The sequence below is a fragment of the Perca fluviatilis genome, chromosome 11 (genome assembly GCF_010015445.1).
Source record: "Perca fluviatilis chromosome 11, GENO_Pfluv_1.0, whole genome shotgun sequence".
NCBI lineage: Eukaryota > Metazoa > Chordata > Actinopteri > Perciformes > Percidae > Perca > Perca fluviatilis.
In genome coordinates this window covers 17,306,054-17,326,898 of record NC_053122.1, presented here as the reverse complement: position 1 = coordinate 17,326,898, position 20,845 = coordinate 17,306,054, and the positions used below count along the sequence as shown (strand labels likewise).

At 40.0% G+C, this 20,845-nt stretch overlaps 1 protein-coding gene across 1 annotated transcript; it reads right to left on the bottom strand.

The window, feature by feature from the left end:
- Positions 1–1,239: 1,239 nt before the first annotated feature.
- amy2a (amylase alpha 2A) lies at positions 1,240–9,786 on the bottom strand. Its single transcript, XM_039816711.1, has 10 exons — positions 9,675–9,786; positions 9,213–9,387; positions 8,534–8,680; positions 7,905–8,102; positions 6,881–7,111; positions 6,066–6,199; positions 5,626–5,848; positions 4,716–4,837; positions 4,455–4,580; positions 1,240–1,470 (listed from the first exon to the last, which is right to left on the bottom strand). The coding sequence occupies exons 2-10, from the start codon at positions 9,378–9,380 to the stop codon at positions 1,281–1,283; spliced, it is 1,539 nt and encodes a 512-aa protein (XP_039672645.1). The 5' UTR covers positions 9,381–9,387; positions 9,675–9,786; the 3' UTR covers positions 1,240–1,280.
- Between the last annotated feature and the right edge of the window lie 11,059 nt (positions 9,787–20,845).

Here is a 20,845-nt window from a genome sequence, read left to right as displayed (position 1 = left end):
AGATGAGCTGAATGTTCTGGCAGGCATCACCTTGGCTGTCTCACATCTGGTAGCTGGCACTCCAGTGTCACTGGCCCAGAGCTGCTGACAGTGGAGACTCAGTAGGTGGGCTGGGAAGGTGGAGACAGGAAGAAAGTGAGGGTGATGGGGCAGGAAGACGGGCAGTGGAAAGGAGGAAGTAAGGAGTCAAAGTTGGCTCATTGGCCCTCTGGGCCCCAATGATGCAGTAATGACCGATGCCAGCGTTGCACTTCACACTCAAACTGAAGTGCCTGCAGTGTGATGGCAAGAGTCGTCCCTGTGGAGGAGAAGAATACAAAATGCAGGAAGGACATTCACAGGCATCACAGGTCTTGTTCAGAACACTCTGACTGTATAACTGTCTGATTAAAAAGCCTGTAAAAAAAAAAGAAAAAGAAAACTCATTATAGGTAAATCTGTGTGCATCTGCTCCAGTGTAAGCTGCAAACATTAGCATGTCCTGCTAACTAGCTTACTAATAGTAGTATTGCTGAAACAGGCAAATTATGTCATTTGCAAACATTACATTTGTAGGATAACATTAAAAAGTCATTTTGAAACAGCATTTTCACTTTAACTTTAGCATTAGCTTACATTAGCTACAGCTGATCAAATCTTCTAGCGACATTTATCTTTTGAGCCAACAAAATCGATGGTTGTGGTTAGAAATGAGCAGCATTTGCTCACTTCTGTGTGAACTCGAAGACCCATTGTTTTAAAATTGACTGTGAATTTTTAGTGGTAAATCTGGCGCCATTATCATTGTAAATTGCATATGTGAAAACTGAACATTTTAAGCTGGTTAATCTAAAAGCTGATAGGCATAGCAACAGTAACTAACAGGACATGGCTCAGCAAACAGTCAGCTCATTCTAGAAAGTCTTTCCATTTCAATTTACCTGTCTGACTTCACCTTAAATTTACCAATATAGTTTGAGAACCAAATTACTGTTCTGGTCATTATTAGAATTTACGCTCTAACTCTGTGATCTCCACATACAGTTATGTGATGTGCATACCCTCAATAGGAAAGTACATTACCTAAACTTCTTAGTTTTCCACACGTGATACTGCAGTCAGTTCAAAGAGAAACTTCAATGCAGTGACAATGGTGTGTTACAGATGCAACAGTGCACATTTTCTCTAAAACATTATGTAGTAAACAAACAAAAATCAATGTTTTTAAAATGCGTTTTGTATCAGTAAAAAAGTTCATAATTTAAGTTTGAAAGTTTTATTTAAAGTTGTACATGATGGTTTTACAACTTGGAGTCAGCGTGAATGGCAACAAAGGGGTCCTCATCTCTGTTGCTTATCTTGAAGTGGGCCTGGCCATCCCCCCCAACATCGATCTGCTTCCCAGTGCACCTGCTTTCATTCTTCTGGCCAGAGATTATGTCACAGTAGGTGCCACCAGGCATGCCAGTTTTCAGGGTCACATCCAGGTCCCTGAAGGTGAAGATACATATTGTTTTTAAAACCCCCACAATATCAAAATGAAACTTATTTAAACTATTGAGATGTATTTTTTATTAAAACAGGATGCAAACAGGTGTAAGTCAATCAAGATCAATTAGGGAGAGAAAGGCAGTTCTATTTCTTTTCTCTCCTTATCTGTGCATATAAAATTAAATTAAATTAAAGACAGCTGTACATGCTGCCACACATTTGCAAATTATAAATGTTAAACAAATGATAAATAAATATTTAAAGGAAAGAAAAAATATACATATATTTAAAGGAAATTAAATAATAAAAATTAAAAGGGGATACAACAGATAGAAAATAAATCCTATTTGCATGCAGAACATGACACAAACCTTCTACATCTTGTCAAACAACACCTGTATAAAGTTTCAAAACTCTAGGCCTAACCTTATGGGAGCTAGGGAGTTTTCAGTATTTGGTGTCACTGGTGCCCCTGAACCTCTCCAAAACCTCTCCAAGTGACCAAATTTTGCTAAATGCTTTTACTCACTTACTCACTCACTTGCTAAATGCTTTTACTCACACACAAAAAACATACTAAAGCCTTAAGATGGCTTACAAAACCTTTCATTCAAATGCTGTTGATCAGAACTTGGATTAATTGTTTTAAAGAAAACTTTGTGATCCTTTTGAACTGAACGATTGCGTGGAATTTAACCGATCTAGCAACATATAGCATGTCTATATTGACAAAAGTTTTGAACTTTTGTGGTTAAACTGTTATTATGAAACATGTCCGAACTTATGTAAGTTACGTAACTGGGGCGCCGGCGCCCTGGTGGATATTAACGGGGTAATAAAAAGATGGGGTTGAGGCTGGATGTATATGTGCTTGCCCATAATATATTACCACAAGATATAGAGGGATAAATCATAGAGTAATATAGATCCATAAGGTTTTTTCTTAGATGTGTCTTACCCATTTTATACCAATATTTATGGCAACTTTGTTAGACACATAAGATGTGTTTTTTCCAGTTAAGCTGATCATTAATGATTACACCTAAAAACTTAGCATGGGACACATATTCGATCACATTATTATCAATAAGAATGGGACAAAGATGATCTGATATGGTTCTATTTTTAGGCTTGAAGATCATATAAGCACTCTTTTTAACATTAAGGATGTAAGACTTAATAGGAAGTAAGAAACATATTGGTATTGTCAGCATATAAAATGAAGAGTGTATCTTTTGATATCAAATGCAAATCATAATGTATATGAGGACCTAGTATGGAAAACCTGAAATTAGTTCCATTCCAAATTACATATTGTTTCCTGTTGAACAAGCTTTTAAACCAATTAAGTTCAGTACCTATAACACCATGAGTTTGAAGCTTATTATATATTATTATTATTATTATATATAATATATTATTATCTACGTTGTCAAAAGCTTTTGACAAATCAATCAATTGTTAATTCTTTGTTGTCTAAAGCTGTGACTATTCTGTCAGCTAATTGGACCAAGACCATAGAGGTAGAATGCTTTTCATGAAATCCATATTGATAGTCATATAGTAACTTGTTATCTTTTAAGTATTTGATTAATCTATTATATACACATTTTCAAGTATTTTACAGAAACATGGTATTAAAGAAATTGGTCTGTAATTTGAAAATAATAATGGACTGTCAACTTTGAATAATGGGATAACCTTGGCCCATTTAAGCTGGTCTGGTGCAACAGCTGTTTGAAAGGAACAATAAACATGTGACACAAAGGATGTAGTATATTAGGACATGACAGTTCTATGTAATGGAAGAAACCAAACGAGAAATATTAGAATGTTTTATTATTTGTTGGAAGTTTTGTATACACCTCGTAGTGCATGTTTATAACACAATTTGTTCAGGAGGTAGACATAATGTGATTTGAAAGACATAAGAGTCCAATGAACAATGTGTGAGATATATTTCATAAAACGGTTAGCTCAAATCAAGCAGTCTGATTGGTTCATGGCCGTGATATACAGTATAATAACCAAACACCACGGCTATGATGTTTTAATTGCTTTGCACAATAACTATCACTTCACTTCTGAAAAGAAAATATTATACTAACAAACCTGATACAAAATAGAAACATTTAAGGTTAACTTTGACGTCCTGAGTAGCCTAACTATGGACGAGTGGATTGAGCAGTACCCTTCTCCAGTACGGAGCGGCGTGCTCCGATCGGCGGCGAGCTCCTTGCACTGATGGCTCGATGGCACTTCCCCCTAACCTTCACCCTAACCATAAGCAGTGCCTAATCCTAGTGCCTTTCAGGCAGCGCTGCCTGGAAGGAGCAGTTGGGGGCAAAAAACACCGATAAATGCACTGACGCCACGGTGGAAAGCCTTGAACACCATTTATCTGCACACACTGTTATGACACAGCTAGAGCTGGTTTAAAATCAGCAAAGTATCCCTTTAAGTGTACAATATATTTGTCGCAGTACCTTTCCGTCAGACAGCTCTTTTCAACAGGGAACTGAAACTGTTATCTATGCCCATTTCTAAGCCACCAGACTCAATTTGACAAAAACAATAATTTTACCTAGCAGAACATGGGAGTTGCTGGTCTACTGCTGTCTCGGTTGGTTAGTTTGTTTAGCGTTATGCAAAAGAAATATCCTATGCTAGCTGCTAGTGTAGGCTAATGTCACCTACGTTATCAACTGCCTTTCTATGTGCAGACAGCCAGCCCAGGAGGGCCTATTTTATGGTGAACCTTATTATTCGCGTCAGACAGAACAACTCCCCTTAGCTGTGATATAATCATAACATACTATGGCCTGTCATGAGCTATTGCTTAATTTGTCTTACAGTCTGTAAGATGCTGACATGCATCTGCATTCAGTCCTATACATTTGGTTAATCTGGCTATTGCTTGATTTAAGTAGATGAAATTAGTATTTTGTCAGTAGCAGTTAGAGTACTTAACAAATAGTCCTTACCAGTCATCATTGTTGAAGACGATGAATCCACGATTACCACGCCCAAAGGCAACCTGGTTGCTCTGGTTGTCCCACCAGTTGGAGTGAGGCTGTCCATTGACCACATTGCGGAAAATAACCATGTTCCTAAAGGGGCGATATGACAAAATACAATCATGAAGTATAATGTACACAGTTTGCACATCCATACAACCAAGCCGAAGTGACTCCTTTTCTGTGTATAAGGTCAACAGTTCCCTCTCTTGCTTTTTGGGGACTCACTTGATCTGACGCCATCTGTGCTCACACACCCATCCATCTCCACAAGTCTGGTCAGCGTTGATAGGAACAGATTTGGTGGATCCATCTGCATGGCTGGGAGGGCCTATCCAGTCATTCTCATCCTACAAGATAATGATGGATTAATGAGTTTAACAAAAAATAATTCCAAATCAACACTATACATTGCATGTTATCATTGTTCCTGATTAAAGCGCCCATATTATGCTCATTTTCAGGTTCATAACTGTATTTTAATGTTGTACCAGAATAGGTTTACATGGTTTAATTTTCAAAAAACACCATATTGTTGTTGTACTGCACAGCTCTCTCTCACTGCTGCAGATCCTCTTTTCACCTGGTTTCTGTTTTAGCTACAGAGTGAGACCTCTTTTCATCTTCTTCTTCACTACTATCTTTGATTGCACTGCACATGCGCAGTAGCTCAGATGTAGAGCATGTCAGCTAGCTAACTCTAGAGACAGTTACAAGGCAGGATTAGCTGGGAGACTTCTAAATGAGGGCGCACATGTAAGTAGTTCTTTTGTAGATTATGGTGAACTTGTGTGTGTTGTAGCAGTGCTTTGCTATTGAGAACGACGTAGCATGCTAGCGTTAGCGTTAGCCGGCTAGCGCTAGCATTAGCCGGCTAACGCTAACGCTACGAGCTAACGGTTGTGGTTAGCCAGCTCATTTTGGACTGTGACGTCACAGTCCGAGGCCGATTTTGAACAGCTCACTAGGAGACTGAAAGCAGGACACATTCAGAAACCTGTATCTCACTCAAAACAGCATGGATGGATTTTTTTCAAAGTTTGTATGTGTGTGGAAGCACCAGAGACACAAAAGAACACCCCAAATCCCAGAAAAAGTGTTTTTTTCATAATATGGGCTCTTTAAAAGGAAAATCTACCTTTCCATTGACGATGTGGCGGTTCCAGCGGAAGCTGGACATCACCCTGGTTACTCCGTAAGGGTGGGCCAGCATGTAGCTAACAGCCATCTTGTGGAGCCTGGAGTCCCAGAAGGTAACAATGGCTGCACCACCAGCACCATGGCCTCTCTGGTTGTCGTGGTTGTCAATGAAGACAAGAGCATCGCCATTGGGCATGAAACCCCATCCCTCTCCCCAGTTCCTGCACAAAAGATTGTAATTTTACAAATCAGGAGTTCACTTCTAAAACATCCAAGTTTGGACACATAATTTTCTCTCAAAAAACTAGTAAGTAAGAAATTTGGTACAATCCAAAAATGTATGCAGCAAAGGGAATTGTAACTATCTCATGGTTAAATACATATTCTAATATATCAATTTCATATATGATTTAGGAACACCAGCAGAAAGACACATACCTGGTGTAAGACAGCTTTTCGCCATTCCACTTTCTGAATACAGTTCCCAGTTTGGCACCATATTTGAACTCAGTCACTCTTCCCAGATGGAAGTACTCTCTGGATGTGATGGGCTCACCTCCCAAGTCAATAACCTAGAGGGAAATCAGCACATAATCCACATCATCCATAGTATTCAAAGCAGATATGGTTTAGATTAACTGCACCATATCATTGAATTTTGGATTGACAAAAAGTAATCATTCGTTTTTAATTCAGCAGTAACAATAACCATATTTCTGCTGTTAAACATTCATGTTGTTAGTGGAGAGACGGATTTTTTAGATCTAAGGCTATTTTAACAGCTTACTACCTTTGCTTTTTGAGTTGAACACCTTCAGCTTTATCCTTTTATACTATAGGATCAGTAGTATTTGTATCTGTTGACTGCTGTTTTGCAGTCATAAATGTTGGTTATGTGGGCGGTTTGTATTCATCCAATCACATCCTAGTATGTAGATCTCAGCTGTCCATTGTGTATTTGAATACAAATTAGTTTTACTAGCAGCAGTTTTGTGTTCACTGGTACCATGTTTTCCAAGTTGAAATAAGTTCATCCAGCCTGTATTTGTTTGGCAGTTGAGTTCAAATATCAACAATCTTCATGCTGCATTGCTTACTGCACCTTTAATGAGATGACATGTGCATCTATAGTATATATGCATAACGCTACAGTAAACTACAAGTTGCGTGCTGGTAATTTGACAATTTTTTTTACCATTTTGGTATGAAAATCAAGTAAACTCCTTAAAAAAAAACAATTAAAAAAAAATGACCTCCTGGAAGATGAAGGGTTTGGAGCCACCAGGGAACCACGTGGTGTTGAGGTTTTTCAGAAGACCGTAGATAGCAGACAGGTCACCGGGCCACATGTGCTTGCAGGCATCCACTCTGAATCCAGCCACACCCATGTCAACCAGCTTGTTCATGTAGTCAGCCACCTTTCCCCTGACGTAATCTTTCTCCAGGGCGAGGTCCAATAGACCGACCAGACGACAGTCACGCACCTGGAGCGGCAAATACACTGTTTACATTGCAATCATTTGTTGTTTTTTGTTTTAAAACTCCTCAAAGTCACAGAATTAGTCAATGAGTAGGTTGACATGGACATGAATAACCTGTTTATGGTGTTTACATGAGCACAGAGAAATCAGGTTATTCATGTTCCCTGTATAAATGATAAATAATAGTAAATAAGTTACTGATTACTGCATTCTCTTTTTGCAGGCGTTACATGGAAGCTTCTGACTTAAAGGCAGTGTTGGTAATGTTAAAAAGCAAGCAAGATTTGAAAGTAGCATCTCCTCTGGGCTCCGTCTAACCCCTTGCCCTGCCCTCGGGGCTCCGACCCACACACAGACGTGCACGAGCACTGATGCATTGCTGCTTCAGAGCAAAGCGGAGAAAGGGCCGCAATTATACTTGATGCCGCATTCATATCATAGGCAAACACCTAATATTATCATACCCAATGTTTAAAACAAACATGACTACAGTTGACGCACAGATGAAGCACATTGAGCTCAGGCTCGTACACGACAAGGAGGCATTTAATTGGTTCTTTTCAAGCAGACCACGAGTGATTGGTGGACGTTTTTACAGGATTACAGCATTTATTGATTGTTGTCAGGGTGTAAAAAACATTTTAAACAATATATAAAACGTGTATATTGGAATAGTTTCAAACCCTGCCTTTAACACTCCCTTTTATGAATCTTTGAATGGGGTGAAAAAGTGCTGTGACATGAATGACGGTAATAAGCTGAAAATTACATCAGTGTTTCTAGTGACATTCATTACCTGATTGACATCACCATAGTTCTCAATCTCGCCACTGCCAGTCCTGCATTTGTTGTCATTGAAGTCAGCTTTGCTAAATGGGACACTGGGGAAGTCCCTCTTGCTAGCACTGAACCAGCTTCCACATGAAGAGTGGGTTCCCTCTCCACCGCCAGAGCCACACATGTGGTTGATGACAACGTCCACATAGATATTGACCTAGATACAAGATATAGGTGCAACACACTTGATAAACATCTCCCTTTTATTCCTCTTCACTTTTATTAGCACATTCATTCTCAGGTGACAGTAGTATGTCAAAGCTGCACTGCTCACTATTAGTTAACTGTGATGTTGGTGGTCTAAGAACTAAAGAATATTACTCTAAACAAAAAAGTGAATGATAATTCCTTAAGACAGACGCATTAATTCATTCAACTGATGCTCTTTCTTCAACAATATATTTTGTTCTAAAATGACAGGTGCCTGTTGTTATGAAACAGTTAGATATTTATGCATAAAGCGTCAAGTGTTATGAAATGTATCTGGTAAGAATTTGTTGTGTTGTACAACGCAATAGATTTATGAGGTGCTGTCAAACACAGAAGACCATTGTTCCTAATGCCTTTCACTAAATCATCGTAGTTTACCCCAACGTTGTTGCATCTGGTGATCATGTCTCTCAGCTCGTTCTCATTGCCGGATCTGGAGCACAGTTTGAAGCCGATTGGTTGGTATCTCTGATACCAGGGCCTCCAGGGATGGTCTAGCACAATGTGCTCACTTGGAGGGGAGATCTGGGCACGAACAGTAATCATCACTTTTAATACAGGAATTGTCTGCAGACCGAAGATCATTGTAAATAGGGTTCTATTTAATATACTAGCAATTTTCTACATGAACTTCAGTTTAATCTTCACAAGGAGTACTAATCAGCCTGTGTAAACAAAAATTTCAGGGAAGGCTAATAAAAGACACTATAAATGTGCATTATGGTAAATGTAGTGTTTGGAGCTTGATCCATAATAAAAGTCAGAATATGTCTATTTCTGATACATAGGTTTACCATTTTTGTCTTGTGAGTCCCCCAACTTTATGGAAGTGAAATACTAAATCACTGGAATACCCCTTTACATTTCAATGATTGAGTTTATGACACAATGGATAATATAAATGTAAATGTCTTTGAACAGCTTGTTTGTACTGCCCTACATGCATCTCCAACATGCATCGTGATTTTAGACCTCCTCAAAATAGAAAAATAACTGAGTATCCTCCTTCTCCAGACTAGAACCTATTACTACATATGTTCAGCCGTACTGTACATACCTGAACTCCACCAAAGCCATTGGGACCCAAGAAACGCTCACACTCTGCAGCAATGTCCGCCCAGCGCCACTCAAACAGGTGGACGATTGCCGTCCTGCCGTGCCTGAAGTGGGAGTTGTGCTGGGCAAGGCCGAGCCCGAACAGAGCCAACAGAATAAACAACTTCATGCTTTTCCTAGATAAGAAGAAAGCCACTCTCACAAGCTGCCTCACTGTTTATGTCTATTTATACTCATTTTCTCTCTGTCGCTCTCTCTCTCCAAGACCAATGAGAGAGCGACAAATATCGGCAGGTGCTTCTTTCTCACAGCTTTCTACCTTGTTTCCAAACTGGTTGAAGGATAAATATTTTCAAGGCACTTACAGCATGGTAACATGAGGTGTGCATAATGTCTTTACAGAAATATAGAAAAAGAAACTACAAAATACATATAAAACAAATATATATTTTAGAGCTCTTACCAGTTAGAACATAACAGGTTAGATTTATCCTGCTTCAGTATTTGTTCATGCAGTTCAATAACCAGATGATGTTGCAACAGTTTAAACTTTCCCTGAGTTACAACATGTTGATTTGAAAAAAAAAATCTATCTTGGGCAAAGCACATAAAAGGCTGATAGAGGCAGGTAGAGTGGCAGACGAGTGGGAAAATAAATACAGCAACATTTACTTATCCACATTTTTTTTATGTAATGAAAAGACTGTCCTTCACATGTAATTGGCAATTATCCCTAAATGTTAAATAACGCTGATAATAGAGAGTTTAGCACTGTCCAGGAGGGAAATAACTATTTAATGTCAATGCTAAATTTTGAGTTTTTGTATGGAAATTTGAAGTATACTTTGGATATTTTACAAGATATTAAAATGTATTGTTATGCTGTATCATCGTTTTGAAAGCTAAATATCTTCATTCAAGTACCCATCACATTGTGTAAAAAGATTCTTAACAAATTTAGGTTGTATGATCTGTTCATCAGGTCTTACATCTGATTGGTCATATTAAATTATATAATACACACACACACACATGCACACACCGCACACACACACACACACACACACACACACACACACACACACACACACACACACAACAAATTTAGGAGGTGCAGCAGTTACAAAACATGACATATCTTTTTTTAACTTCACCGTGTTATTATCTAGTTTTTATCAGAGAAAACCAACATGGATAAGCGAGGTGAGATGGGGTAGAAGGTCACATATGTAAAACAACCCTCCTGTTATCCTTAGGGTCAATTTGACCCCATTCAATGTTTAACATCTCTAAAAAAGTGCTTGACATCATTTTTTTTGCTTCATATGAATGACTTTTCCTAATTTAATGGGGACAACTGGGTAAACATAAAATTAACATGATGATATATTTTCAATGTCCTGTATGCATTTTGTACGCACCGGTGTTCCTTGGGGTCAATTTGACCCCAGGCTGTTTTAGCTGTAAAAAACATTGAAAATATGAATATTTTACACAAATTTGCTGAGATTGTTTTGGCTGTTATTGAGGTCACTTTCACATGCAGGTTGTTGCAATTTCACAATCTTCAATTCCCCTACCCCCACCCCACACACGCACCCATTCTCTGTGAGGGAGGAAAAATATTGTTCCCGCACTCTAAGAGAGGGAAGATATTGTTCCCACACTCTGAGGGAGGGAAGATATTGTTCCTGCACTCTGAGGGAGGGAAAATATGGTTCTCGCAGGGATGGTTTGTATCACATGATACACAGGGGAGGGGCGAACATATAAAAGCTCACACGCAGGCACCGCTGCCTTCTAAGCCATTTCTCTTGGTGCTCGATGTGCTCTCTCTGTACACTTACTTTCATTTGAAAATGGCCTGCAAGAAAAGGTTTTCTGTCAGCAAAGTTTTGTCACAGCTCTTTGACACTGAAAGTGACATAGAGGAGAATGTGTCCAAGACTGAGGATAATGTTTAGGAGGACCCTGATTATGAGGCATCCTCCTCTGAAGAAAATGAGACTCTTGGGGTTGACCCTTCTGTTGTCTCTCAACCACCAGCAGACACATTACCTTCCAAAAACGGAAAATTATTATGGTCCTTCTCCCCACTTGAATGACAGGGTAGACTTAGTGCTGCTGATGTGATAAAAATGATTCCAGGCCCCACCAGATATGCTGTCAGCCATGTCCACGACATAAAATCAGCATTTGAGCTTTACATAACACCATCAGTTGAAAAAGATATACTTGAGATGACAAATTTAGAGGGAAGTCGTGTGTATGTGGACAGTTGGAAAGATGTGGATGCAACAGACCTCCATGCCTACATTGGGTTGCTCATTTTGGCAGGAGTATACAAGTCAAAAAGTGAAGCAACAGCAAGCCTTTGGAATGCTGAAACTGGAAGGGCAATATTTCCAGCCACTATGTCTCTGAAAACATTCAATGTTTTCGTGACAAATTGGCAGCAATACGGGATGTATGGGACAAGTGGGTGCAGCGATTACCCTTTCTCTACAATCCAGGCACCCACATGACTGTGGATGAAGGTCTGGTTGCATTTCTTTTCAATTTAAGTTGAATCAAGGAGATTTTGTAGTGATTTTCATATGTTTCAATAGTCACGTAATAGGTATTCTGGATGTGTGTGTGTGTGTGTGTGTGTGTGTGTGTGTGTGTGTGTGTGTGTGTGGGGTGGGTGCTGTCAACATTTTCTAGTTGCCAGTTTAGGCTATCAACATACAAATTTGGTAAACGTTTTTTAATTACCAACATTTTCTGGAGGTTTAAAATCCTGGGGTCAAATTTACCCCAAGGATAACAGATGTTAGTAAATTTGAGGATAACAGGAGGGTTAAGTAAACCAGCCCTGAAAAAACACAAGCATTTTCCCATGTCAAATGTGACGGTGGATGGTAGTGCATAAGGCTAATCCTCAAAATGACTTTACGTGTTTCTGTTTCTATAAAGACAAACAACTTTGGGAGATAATCATTACAGTAAATATTTTACTTTTGATACTTACAGTTTTTTTCTATTGCTAAATGACAGTGGGCACAACTGGAGTCACATGTGCAAAACTCTAACTACAGTCTGCACAGCAGTAGTTCATGTGGACCAAACTCTAGTTTGTTTTTCATTGCTTGAACACAGTTTTCAAAACTCTACACACTTATCCCATGGCTTTAACCACAACCTGCACAACACTGTGGATTTAAAGCACTTTGTTCAAATGCTAACACACTGCTGTCAAAACTGTTACCCACACATTCAAAACAGAACAGATTTCATTCTGGTGCCTATCACACACTGCTGATTACAATGTTATCTGAAAGCCTAAGCAGGTGTCTTGTTTTAGACTAGTTAGTGAACATATATGGTATTTATACAGAGAATGCTCAGAAAGCCTTTTTTTGTATACAAACACCAAATAAGAATGAAACCATTATAGACTGTACCGTTTGACAGAAACAGGTAAAAGAGCAAAGATACCAATATGTCCAGGTAAGATGTCTGAGGTTATATACATAGCTATTACAGTAAAAATAAAAGTGAAAAACACTATATCTTTACAATAGTAAAACTGTGTTTTTACTGTTTTTCAGAAAGTAATAATGTGAAGGCAATGGAAACAACACATTCATTTGTATTTAGAGATGATGCAGACATCCAACGTGATGTTTTTTCCCAGTAATTCCATAAATTACTAGAGACAAAATACTATATTGAAGCAAACTGCTAATTTTCATTCCTTCTTGTTTACCTTAAGTAAAATTGGTATATTATAAAATCTATATTGTTTCCTTAAAAAACTATTGAGTAGTGTAAAGTCACTCAAATTGTTCAAACTGTAAAGATGAAAAAGTTTGTAATTTCTGTATTGGTGTTTGACGCAAGTGTTTTTACCCTTTAGTGTGTTCTGAGTGACAGTGTGTGTTATCTCAGTGAGGATTGTGCATAGTGTTTGGCTACACTGAGCCTGTTTTGAGACGTGTGTTAAGAGTTGTGTTGCTTTGAATGAGTTTTGCAGGTGTTACATGTGCCTCTTGTGTGTGTCTTGTTTTCTCCCTTGTAGTATCTGAAGAGCCTATAATGTTAAAGGGGTGATAGAATGCAAAACCGATTTTACCTTGTCATAGTTGAATAACGACAGTTTAGTGGGTAACTAGGCCATACATAGAACCTCAAAATCCCATTGACACCTCTTTCCTCTGCAAATCTCACAATTTGAAAATTCCTCTGAAAACGGGCAAATCTCAGCAAGCCGCCTAGATGACGTCAACTCGGCGGCTCCTCCTCATTTGGCTCTAGTCTCTCTCTTTGTCACGCCCCAACATTTACATAGGCTACACAACTGACCTCAGATCAATTAGTCTTCTGATTCTAGGTCGGGCAGATCTCAGAAATTGTATACATTGTTCATCTGCTATTTTACCATTAAATTGACTTTTCTATGCGAGAAATCAACTATGTAGAGGTCAAATATGGGCCATTTTACGAAAATTGATGTCTAATTGCAAATTTTGTCCGACTGTGTGTCGGAGTTCAGTGGCCGGTGCTGCCTGTGTAGCTGCCTCGCCGCCCGGCCTGCCTTCCTTCACAGACCCCAGCCTGCTGTGAAGTAGATAGAGCTCCGTCACGGCTGGCAGCCCACGGCACTCCATACCCGCGTAAAGTCACCGTTTTTGGAGCTAATGGACTACCAATCGCCGCTGCCCAGACAGAGCTCCAGGGCCTGCAGCTCCCCTCTTCCTGCTAAATGCCCCGTGTGTGTGAGTGAGAACACGGTCAGTGAGCTTGTTACGCCAGCAATCTCTTACCACAGGTTCCAGTTAAAGGTCCAATATGTAATATTTGTACTGTAATAAATCCAAAAATGACACCAATGCCTCATCCGATATTAAGGAAACATGTTAAACTGAAATACTATCTTTTCTGAAAAACAATGCTAATGTCAGTATTTTTTCTTTTTGAAATTTACATTCCGTGATGGAATTTATGTTTATGTTTTGATCTGTGTGTTGTTATCAACTGCCCAGTTTGACAGCCAGGCCGGGTTGCCAGATATACCTGTAAAAACGTAAACCCAGCACGCTACAGCTGTAACGGTAGTACAGCCATGAAAGCAGCACACAAACGAACAGGATCCATGGAGATAGATTCTACCCGACCTAAAAAAAAGAAAACAGCATGTTTCTAACAGTTGCGTGACCAGAGACGTAACAACCCCCTGGTAAATATTGGAGATGCATTTGAAAGATGGAGACAGCTTAGAACCCAAAAGGACACAGAATTGGCTTATTTCCTCCTGAACAGGTAAGCATAGCTTCAGGCTAATTTATCACAGCCACTAGGGACGGGCATTTTATGTCATTTCAACATTTGTGTACTCACATTGAATTATATAGCTAGAGTACCCGAGTTGGTTACTCGCAAAAACAATTGAGACATAGCCAGTAAAGTGATCTCGACTGGTCCTGGCTAATGCCGCCATGCTAACCCTGTTAACTGCTAACGTTACCGGGAGGACCAGGCAAGCGGGCCATGGCTGTTTACAACGTGTAGTTCAGCGGCTGGAGCCGACAACGGTGAGTTATTTTAAGCCACGAGAGGGGGGCTGTAAATCGGGAAGAGAGGACTGTGAGTTTGCAGTGTGTTTAGCGATTGTTACCTTAATTCTAAGCCAATGAAGTGTGTTCCGCATGGTTGTGGTATTTTTAGCGTTTCGTATTGTAATTCTAAGCCGAGGAAGTGTGCCTGACTGGCGTGTGGAGAGGACGGTGATGTTGTTGTGTTTTTAGCTGTTCATACTGTAATTTTAAGCCGAAATAGTGTGTCTGTCAGTTGGTTACAGAGCTCTGCGTGAGCACGGGCTTTTATGTCAATATAGCCAGCATATAACCAACGTTAGCTACTCTACTGTGCTGTGGAGTAATGTCTGGCAATGTGAGACTAGCATCTAACGTTAGCTACTCTGCTGTGCTGTGGAGTAATGTCTGGCTATGTGAGACTAGCATCTAACGTTAGCTACTCTGCTGTGCTGTGAAGTAATGTCTGGCTATGTGAGAAAAGCATCTAGCAACATTGTTGTGAATGCTGCGGTCTCAGCCTGGCAACCCCCGTGAACTTCGAGTCTGGGCAGGAGGGGGCGGGGGAAACCACTCTCCAGTATTTTGAATTGGTAGTGCAGTAACTATTTTAACCGCTAGCTGCCAGTATTACATACAATATTACATATTGCACCTTTAAAATATATATATATATATATATATATATATATATATATATATATATATATATATATATATATATAAAACTTATAATGTGTGTAATTATAATGTGTTGAGTTATTTAAACAAACGATCAGTGAAATAAACGCCTCTTGTCCGCGAGTCTCATTGATAGAGCCTGCGGCTGGATGTAGCTCTATCAATGAGAGCTAGCTAGCCTCCTCTTAGAATTCCTCTGAAATTCACAAAAAATTATACAATTGAAATCGGACACCGTTGTTAGCTTTATAAGACCTTTAGGTAGATTTTGTATAAGTGGCTTGACGAAATTCAAACTGTAAATATACTCGAATTACGCCAAAAATGAAGCTAACTATCCATGATTTGTAGCTACACATAGCTAGGATTGAAGGGACAGTCGAATTACACCGAAAATGAAGCTAACTAGCCGCAATCTGACAGTCGCAGCTAACGAAACCCCTAGCTAGCTAGTGTTCACAAAAATTCATTAAATTGAAATCTGACACCATTGTTAGCTTTGTAAGACCTTGGGGTAGCTGTGATACAAGTGCCGTGACGAAATTCAAACTGTAAATATAGCTACTATAGTTATGCCGAAAGTCTAGCTAGCTAGCAGCGATCTTTTCCCATTGTACTGAATGGACATATAGTTAGCTAACAAAACGGCTGACGTTCATAAAAATGCCTTACATTGAAAACGGACACAACGTTAGCTTTGTAAGACCTTGGGGTAGCTGTGATATAAGTGGCGTGGACGAATGTAAAAAAAAAAAAAATTTATGGGGGGGCCGGGGGGGGGGTATGAGTAATCCACAAAGGGTGACTTTGCCCTGGGTATGGAGCCGAGCAGGCTGCCGTTTTCTCGTCAGACTGTGTGGAGCTCCTAATTTTCGTAAAACGGCCCATATTTTGAGCTTTATATAGTTGATTTCTTGCATAAAAAAGTCTCAGAAGTGAATTTGGTAATGAAACATTGCAGTGTTTGGAATATGAGATTATGTCGCGTCTCTAATGTGTGTGTATTGGGGATTTGCTCAACCAATCAGCACACGTCTCTAATATGTGTGTATGGGGGATTCGCTCAACCAATCAGCGCGCGTCTCTAATGTGTGCGTATGGCAATTCGCTCAACCAATCAGCGCGCAGCTCATCTACATATTCATGAGCATACCATATTTGGAAGAAAAGCTCTTGTTACAAATAGGGCCAAAACACAGGGATGCATAAGGGCCAATAAAATATCAACCAGGCCATTTTCAGCCCAACCAATGTTACATACCCCATTAGGAGACCATAAGGAACAGTGTGAAATACTCTACATAATCATTCTATCACCCCTTTAAAGTCTGTATAAAGCTCAAATGTGCTGAGAAATCATGAGCACTGTGTTAGGGATGTAAGTAGGGCTGGGCGATATGGACCAAAAGTCATATCCCGATATATTTTGGCTGAATATCGATATACGATATATATCCCGATATTTTTTTCCGCGAATTGAGAGCAAATGTTCAGTCAAAGCCCAAATCAAATATGACATGTCACAAGTAGTTTCATAGAAACAGTTGCAAAATCAAATAAATAATAAACCGGTTTCTTCACCTGGTTCATGATTAAATGCTCAGCTGTTCAAATAACAATAAAATGTAAACCTAAATACTGTATAACAGGAGTAACTTTTTTGAAATCAAAGCTCCATAGGCTATTTGTGATTCGTTCCAAAGGTCAATTAAGCTTTTGATATTAATATAATCTACTTTGTTCAAAATGTAATGCCTCATGCCTGTAAGCCTAGGTTATAGTCCCATTCTTCCACTTGATACTGCTTCCACTTAAGTAAACTAAAAGATGAACTATCGACTACAAAACAAAGAAACTAATTAATGTGTTAATACAAAGAATATTTATTATTATCGGTTCACAGATCTGAGTCCAAACGGAAACTTCACCCTTCTGAACTAAGAGTTTCTGCTTCAAGGTGAAGTTTAAACAGACTGAAATGTCCAGGCTCATTCCTCCACTATTTATTTCTGTATGTATTTATGCGTTACATGTAATTTTAACGGGCACTGAGCTCCAGATCCTGCAGCCGCAGACGGTCGCTGCCCCGCTGTAGCTTCTTTCCGTCCGCCTGCCGCCGGCAAACTTAGTGGAACTTTCCGCCGATATCGACATACAGTTCGTCCTGGACTACGTGTAAGATCCTACCGATCACCACTCTGTCTTTGGCTGGTCCGATCTGGATCACGCGGGGACTGCGCGCAGCGAAGCGGTGGCTGTTTCTGGCCGGGAAAAAGGCGACGCTGCGGCACGTACGAGGGCTCTCCGCGGCCCTCCGCCCGCCGGAGCTCAGATTGCGGTCGAAGCGGCATATATAATCATAAAACACATTGTCACCTGTTAAATGTTATCCATTGCGGTTTGTTCTTTTCATTTCCTCTATCGAACATAATTAAGCAGTACAAAAGTCCGGCATCTTTAGCGTTGATCTGAATGCTTCGGACCCCTGTTCCAAGATGGCGGCGGGTTTTGACGTATGTTTAGAACCTCACGGCGACATATCTATGGGAGCAAGGATCACATTTGAACTATATCGATATATGCGATATGGTCTAATTCCATATCTCATATCGATATATTTGTTTATATCGATATATCGCCCAGCCCTAGATGTAAGTTCAATGATTTTCCTCTCAGCAGAGTGATGTGTTGTTTAGGATGTCCTATTTGATTCTGTGATTAGGTGGCTGAGTGAGATCAATGATTTTATGAGTAGTGTTGGAGCACCCCCCCAAAGAGACTCTGACCTCAAAGGGACTCAGACATTTACTTGCCAACTCACAAACTGTTTACTCTATCTAACATGTTACCTAAACGTACCCCTTATAAACCATGTTCTTGCTGCAGCAAGTCAGAGTGCATATTGGCTTTGTACTCTCCGGGTTTTGCAGGACTCGTCATTGATGCTGGAAACTTGATGTAATAAAACCTTTATGATCAAGTACAGTGTCAGTGGATTCCTCTCCACACATCACCACAGCATCGCTACTCAAAACACAACATCCTCTCTCTCTCTCTGTTTCTCATTCTGCCCTCCTCCCTCTGCCTGTTGCACACCTGAGTGTAATCAGTGCTCAGTTTCCCATTGAGGGGGTTTCTTTCATTTTGGGCAACGATTTGGCTGGGGGCAAAGTGCTATTAAAACCTAAAAAAGTAACTGCTGTTCCCCTTTCTGAACACCCAGATGGCCTGGAGCAGAGGTTCCCAGAGGGGTTTCCAGTTTGTGCTGTCTCTCGTGCGATGTCTACGAGACAGAAGCAAGGTTTGCCTGATGACGGGGTCGAGGTGGAATTGGCTGACAGTTTCATGGCTGATTCTGACTTTCTAGCTTCCTCGCCAGCAGTCTCTTATCCCGCTCCACCTCTATCAGTAGTCACTCCTGTGGTGTCGGCGGTTTCCTTTCCTGATAAGGAGCCTAGCTCTAAAGTGTGCATGTCACGAGAGAAGCTGATTGTTGAACAAAAACATGATTTGTCATTAGCTTCTTGTTTTGATACTGTCGGTCCAGCAGATGAAGTTGAGAAAATGTCCACCGGTTACTTTTTGAAGGACGGTGTGCTTGTGCGTAAATGGGTACCGCCGCATCTATCCGCACAGGATGATTGGGGGGGGACTCACCGACATGAAATTCTCAAACTTGGTCATGATAATCCACTTGCGGGCCATTTAGGAGTGAATAAAACATATGACCGCGTTTTGCGGTGTTTTTTCTGGCCAGGATTGAAACGTGATGTGCAACAGTACTGTAAAACATGTCATTTCTGTCAGATCTCGGGTAAACCAAATCAAACCATTCCGCCATTCCTGCTTTGTCCGATTCCCGTCGTGACGGAACCATTTGAGCGAGTAATTGCTGACTGTGTTGGTTCTTTGCCACGTACAATATCAGGCAGCAAGTTCCTTTTGAGCCTTTGTTTGTTCCTTTAAATGGAGGCCGTAACACAGGTGATGTGAACTGTTTAGCTCAGGTGACTGTTGGTAGTGCAGACTGTAGTTTGAGTTTAGCAATCGAAAAAAACTGTAAAGTACATTTTACTCGCTACTCTTCTTAAGTAACTATATGTAACTTTTAAATGTTTCTGAAACTGTAATTTTTCACCTGATGATCATAAATGAACTGTAACAGCAAACGAGACTAACAGTGAAAAGAACATTATTATTATTTAGTTTTTATTAAAGGTGCTCTAAGTGATGTGACGTGTTTTTTAGGCTACAACATTTTTTGCCACATACAGCAAACATCTCCTCACTATCCGCTAGCTGCCTGTCCCCTGAACACACTGTAAAACGCGGTCTCTGAAGACAGCTCAGGCTCCACAAACGGCAACAAAAACAAACTGTGCCAACCTGCCCCACGAACCATAACAAACAGTGTTCCACCCAATAACTGACAAGAAGGAACAGGTTGAGCCATCACTGCAGCAGCGTTAGCACGCAGGCTACTTCCACAATGCGTATTCATGACTCAACCAACTCCTTCTTGTCAGTTATTGTTTGGAACGCTGTTTGTTATGGTTCATGGGGCAGGTTGGCGCAGTTTGTTTTTGTTGCCGTTTGTGGAGCCCGGGCTGTCTACAGAGACCACGTTTTTTTACAGTGTGTTCATGGGACCGGCAGCTATTTGTATGTGACAAAAAATGTTGTAGCCTAAAAAAACGCATCACATCACTTAGAGCACCTTTAATGCCTTTGCACAGGTCAGATTTTTCCCGCAAAGTCACAAAATGATTTACGGCAGGTGGCTCTACAGTAACATATTCTGATGGGTCACAGATTTTAGCATAACACTGGAAAAACCTATGCAGCCAGCTAAAAAGTAGCAGGAGATTTTTTTATATAGGCCTAATTGTATTTTAATTTTCTTTTAGAAGTTATGTGTTGCAGTTATGGCTGATACTGGGGCAGGGCCATCACAGAGAAAAACGAAATTAAACAAAGAACAACTAAAAGCTAAAAGGGAGAGACGACAGGTGAAACCTGAGTCAAACTTGGTCTGCCTTTCAACATACAATTACGGGATGGTAAATTATTCAAAACCCACCCTGGAATGGCCCTCAGGTATGTAATATGTCTATTTCATTCATACTATAACTTTACAATGCACGATGTGGTTGTACGTCAGTAACCTACATTAAATTACGTCCTCCTTCCATTGAGCGCGGACGTTTTATTCCTTTTAGCCTGTGTTTGTGTTGGCCTACTATTTTCTTTTCCCTTGTCCCCCTATACTTGTATAAATCATCTACATAAGTCTAAGTTAGCTAAGTTATTATTACGTTGGTTGCTACAACAATCTATTACTGTAATGCTTTGGCTCATGACACATGACACAGTGACA

Bases quoted from the DNA above. Each gene is read 5' to 3' on its own strand.
- amy2a (XM_039816711.1), bottom strand. From the start codon at position 9,380: ATGAAGTTGTTTATTCTGTTGGCTCTGTTCGGGCTCGGCCTTGCCCAG. The intron at 8,681-9,212 runs GTATGTACAGTA...GTTCGTGCCCAG, and splicing joins ATGGCTTTGGTGGAGTTCAG to ATCTCCCCTCCAAGTGAGCA. The intron at 1,471-4,454 runs GTAAGGACTATT...CTTCACCTTCAG, and splicing joins GTCTTCAACAATGATGACTG to GGACCTGGATGTGACCCTGA.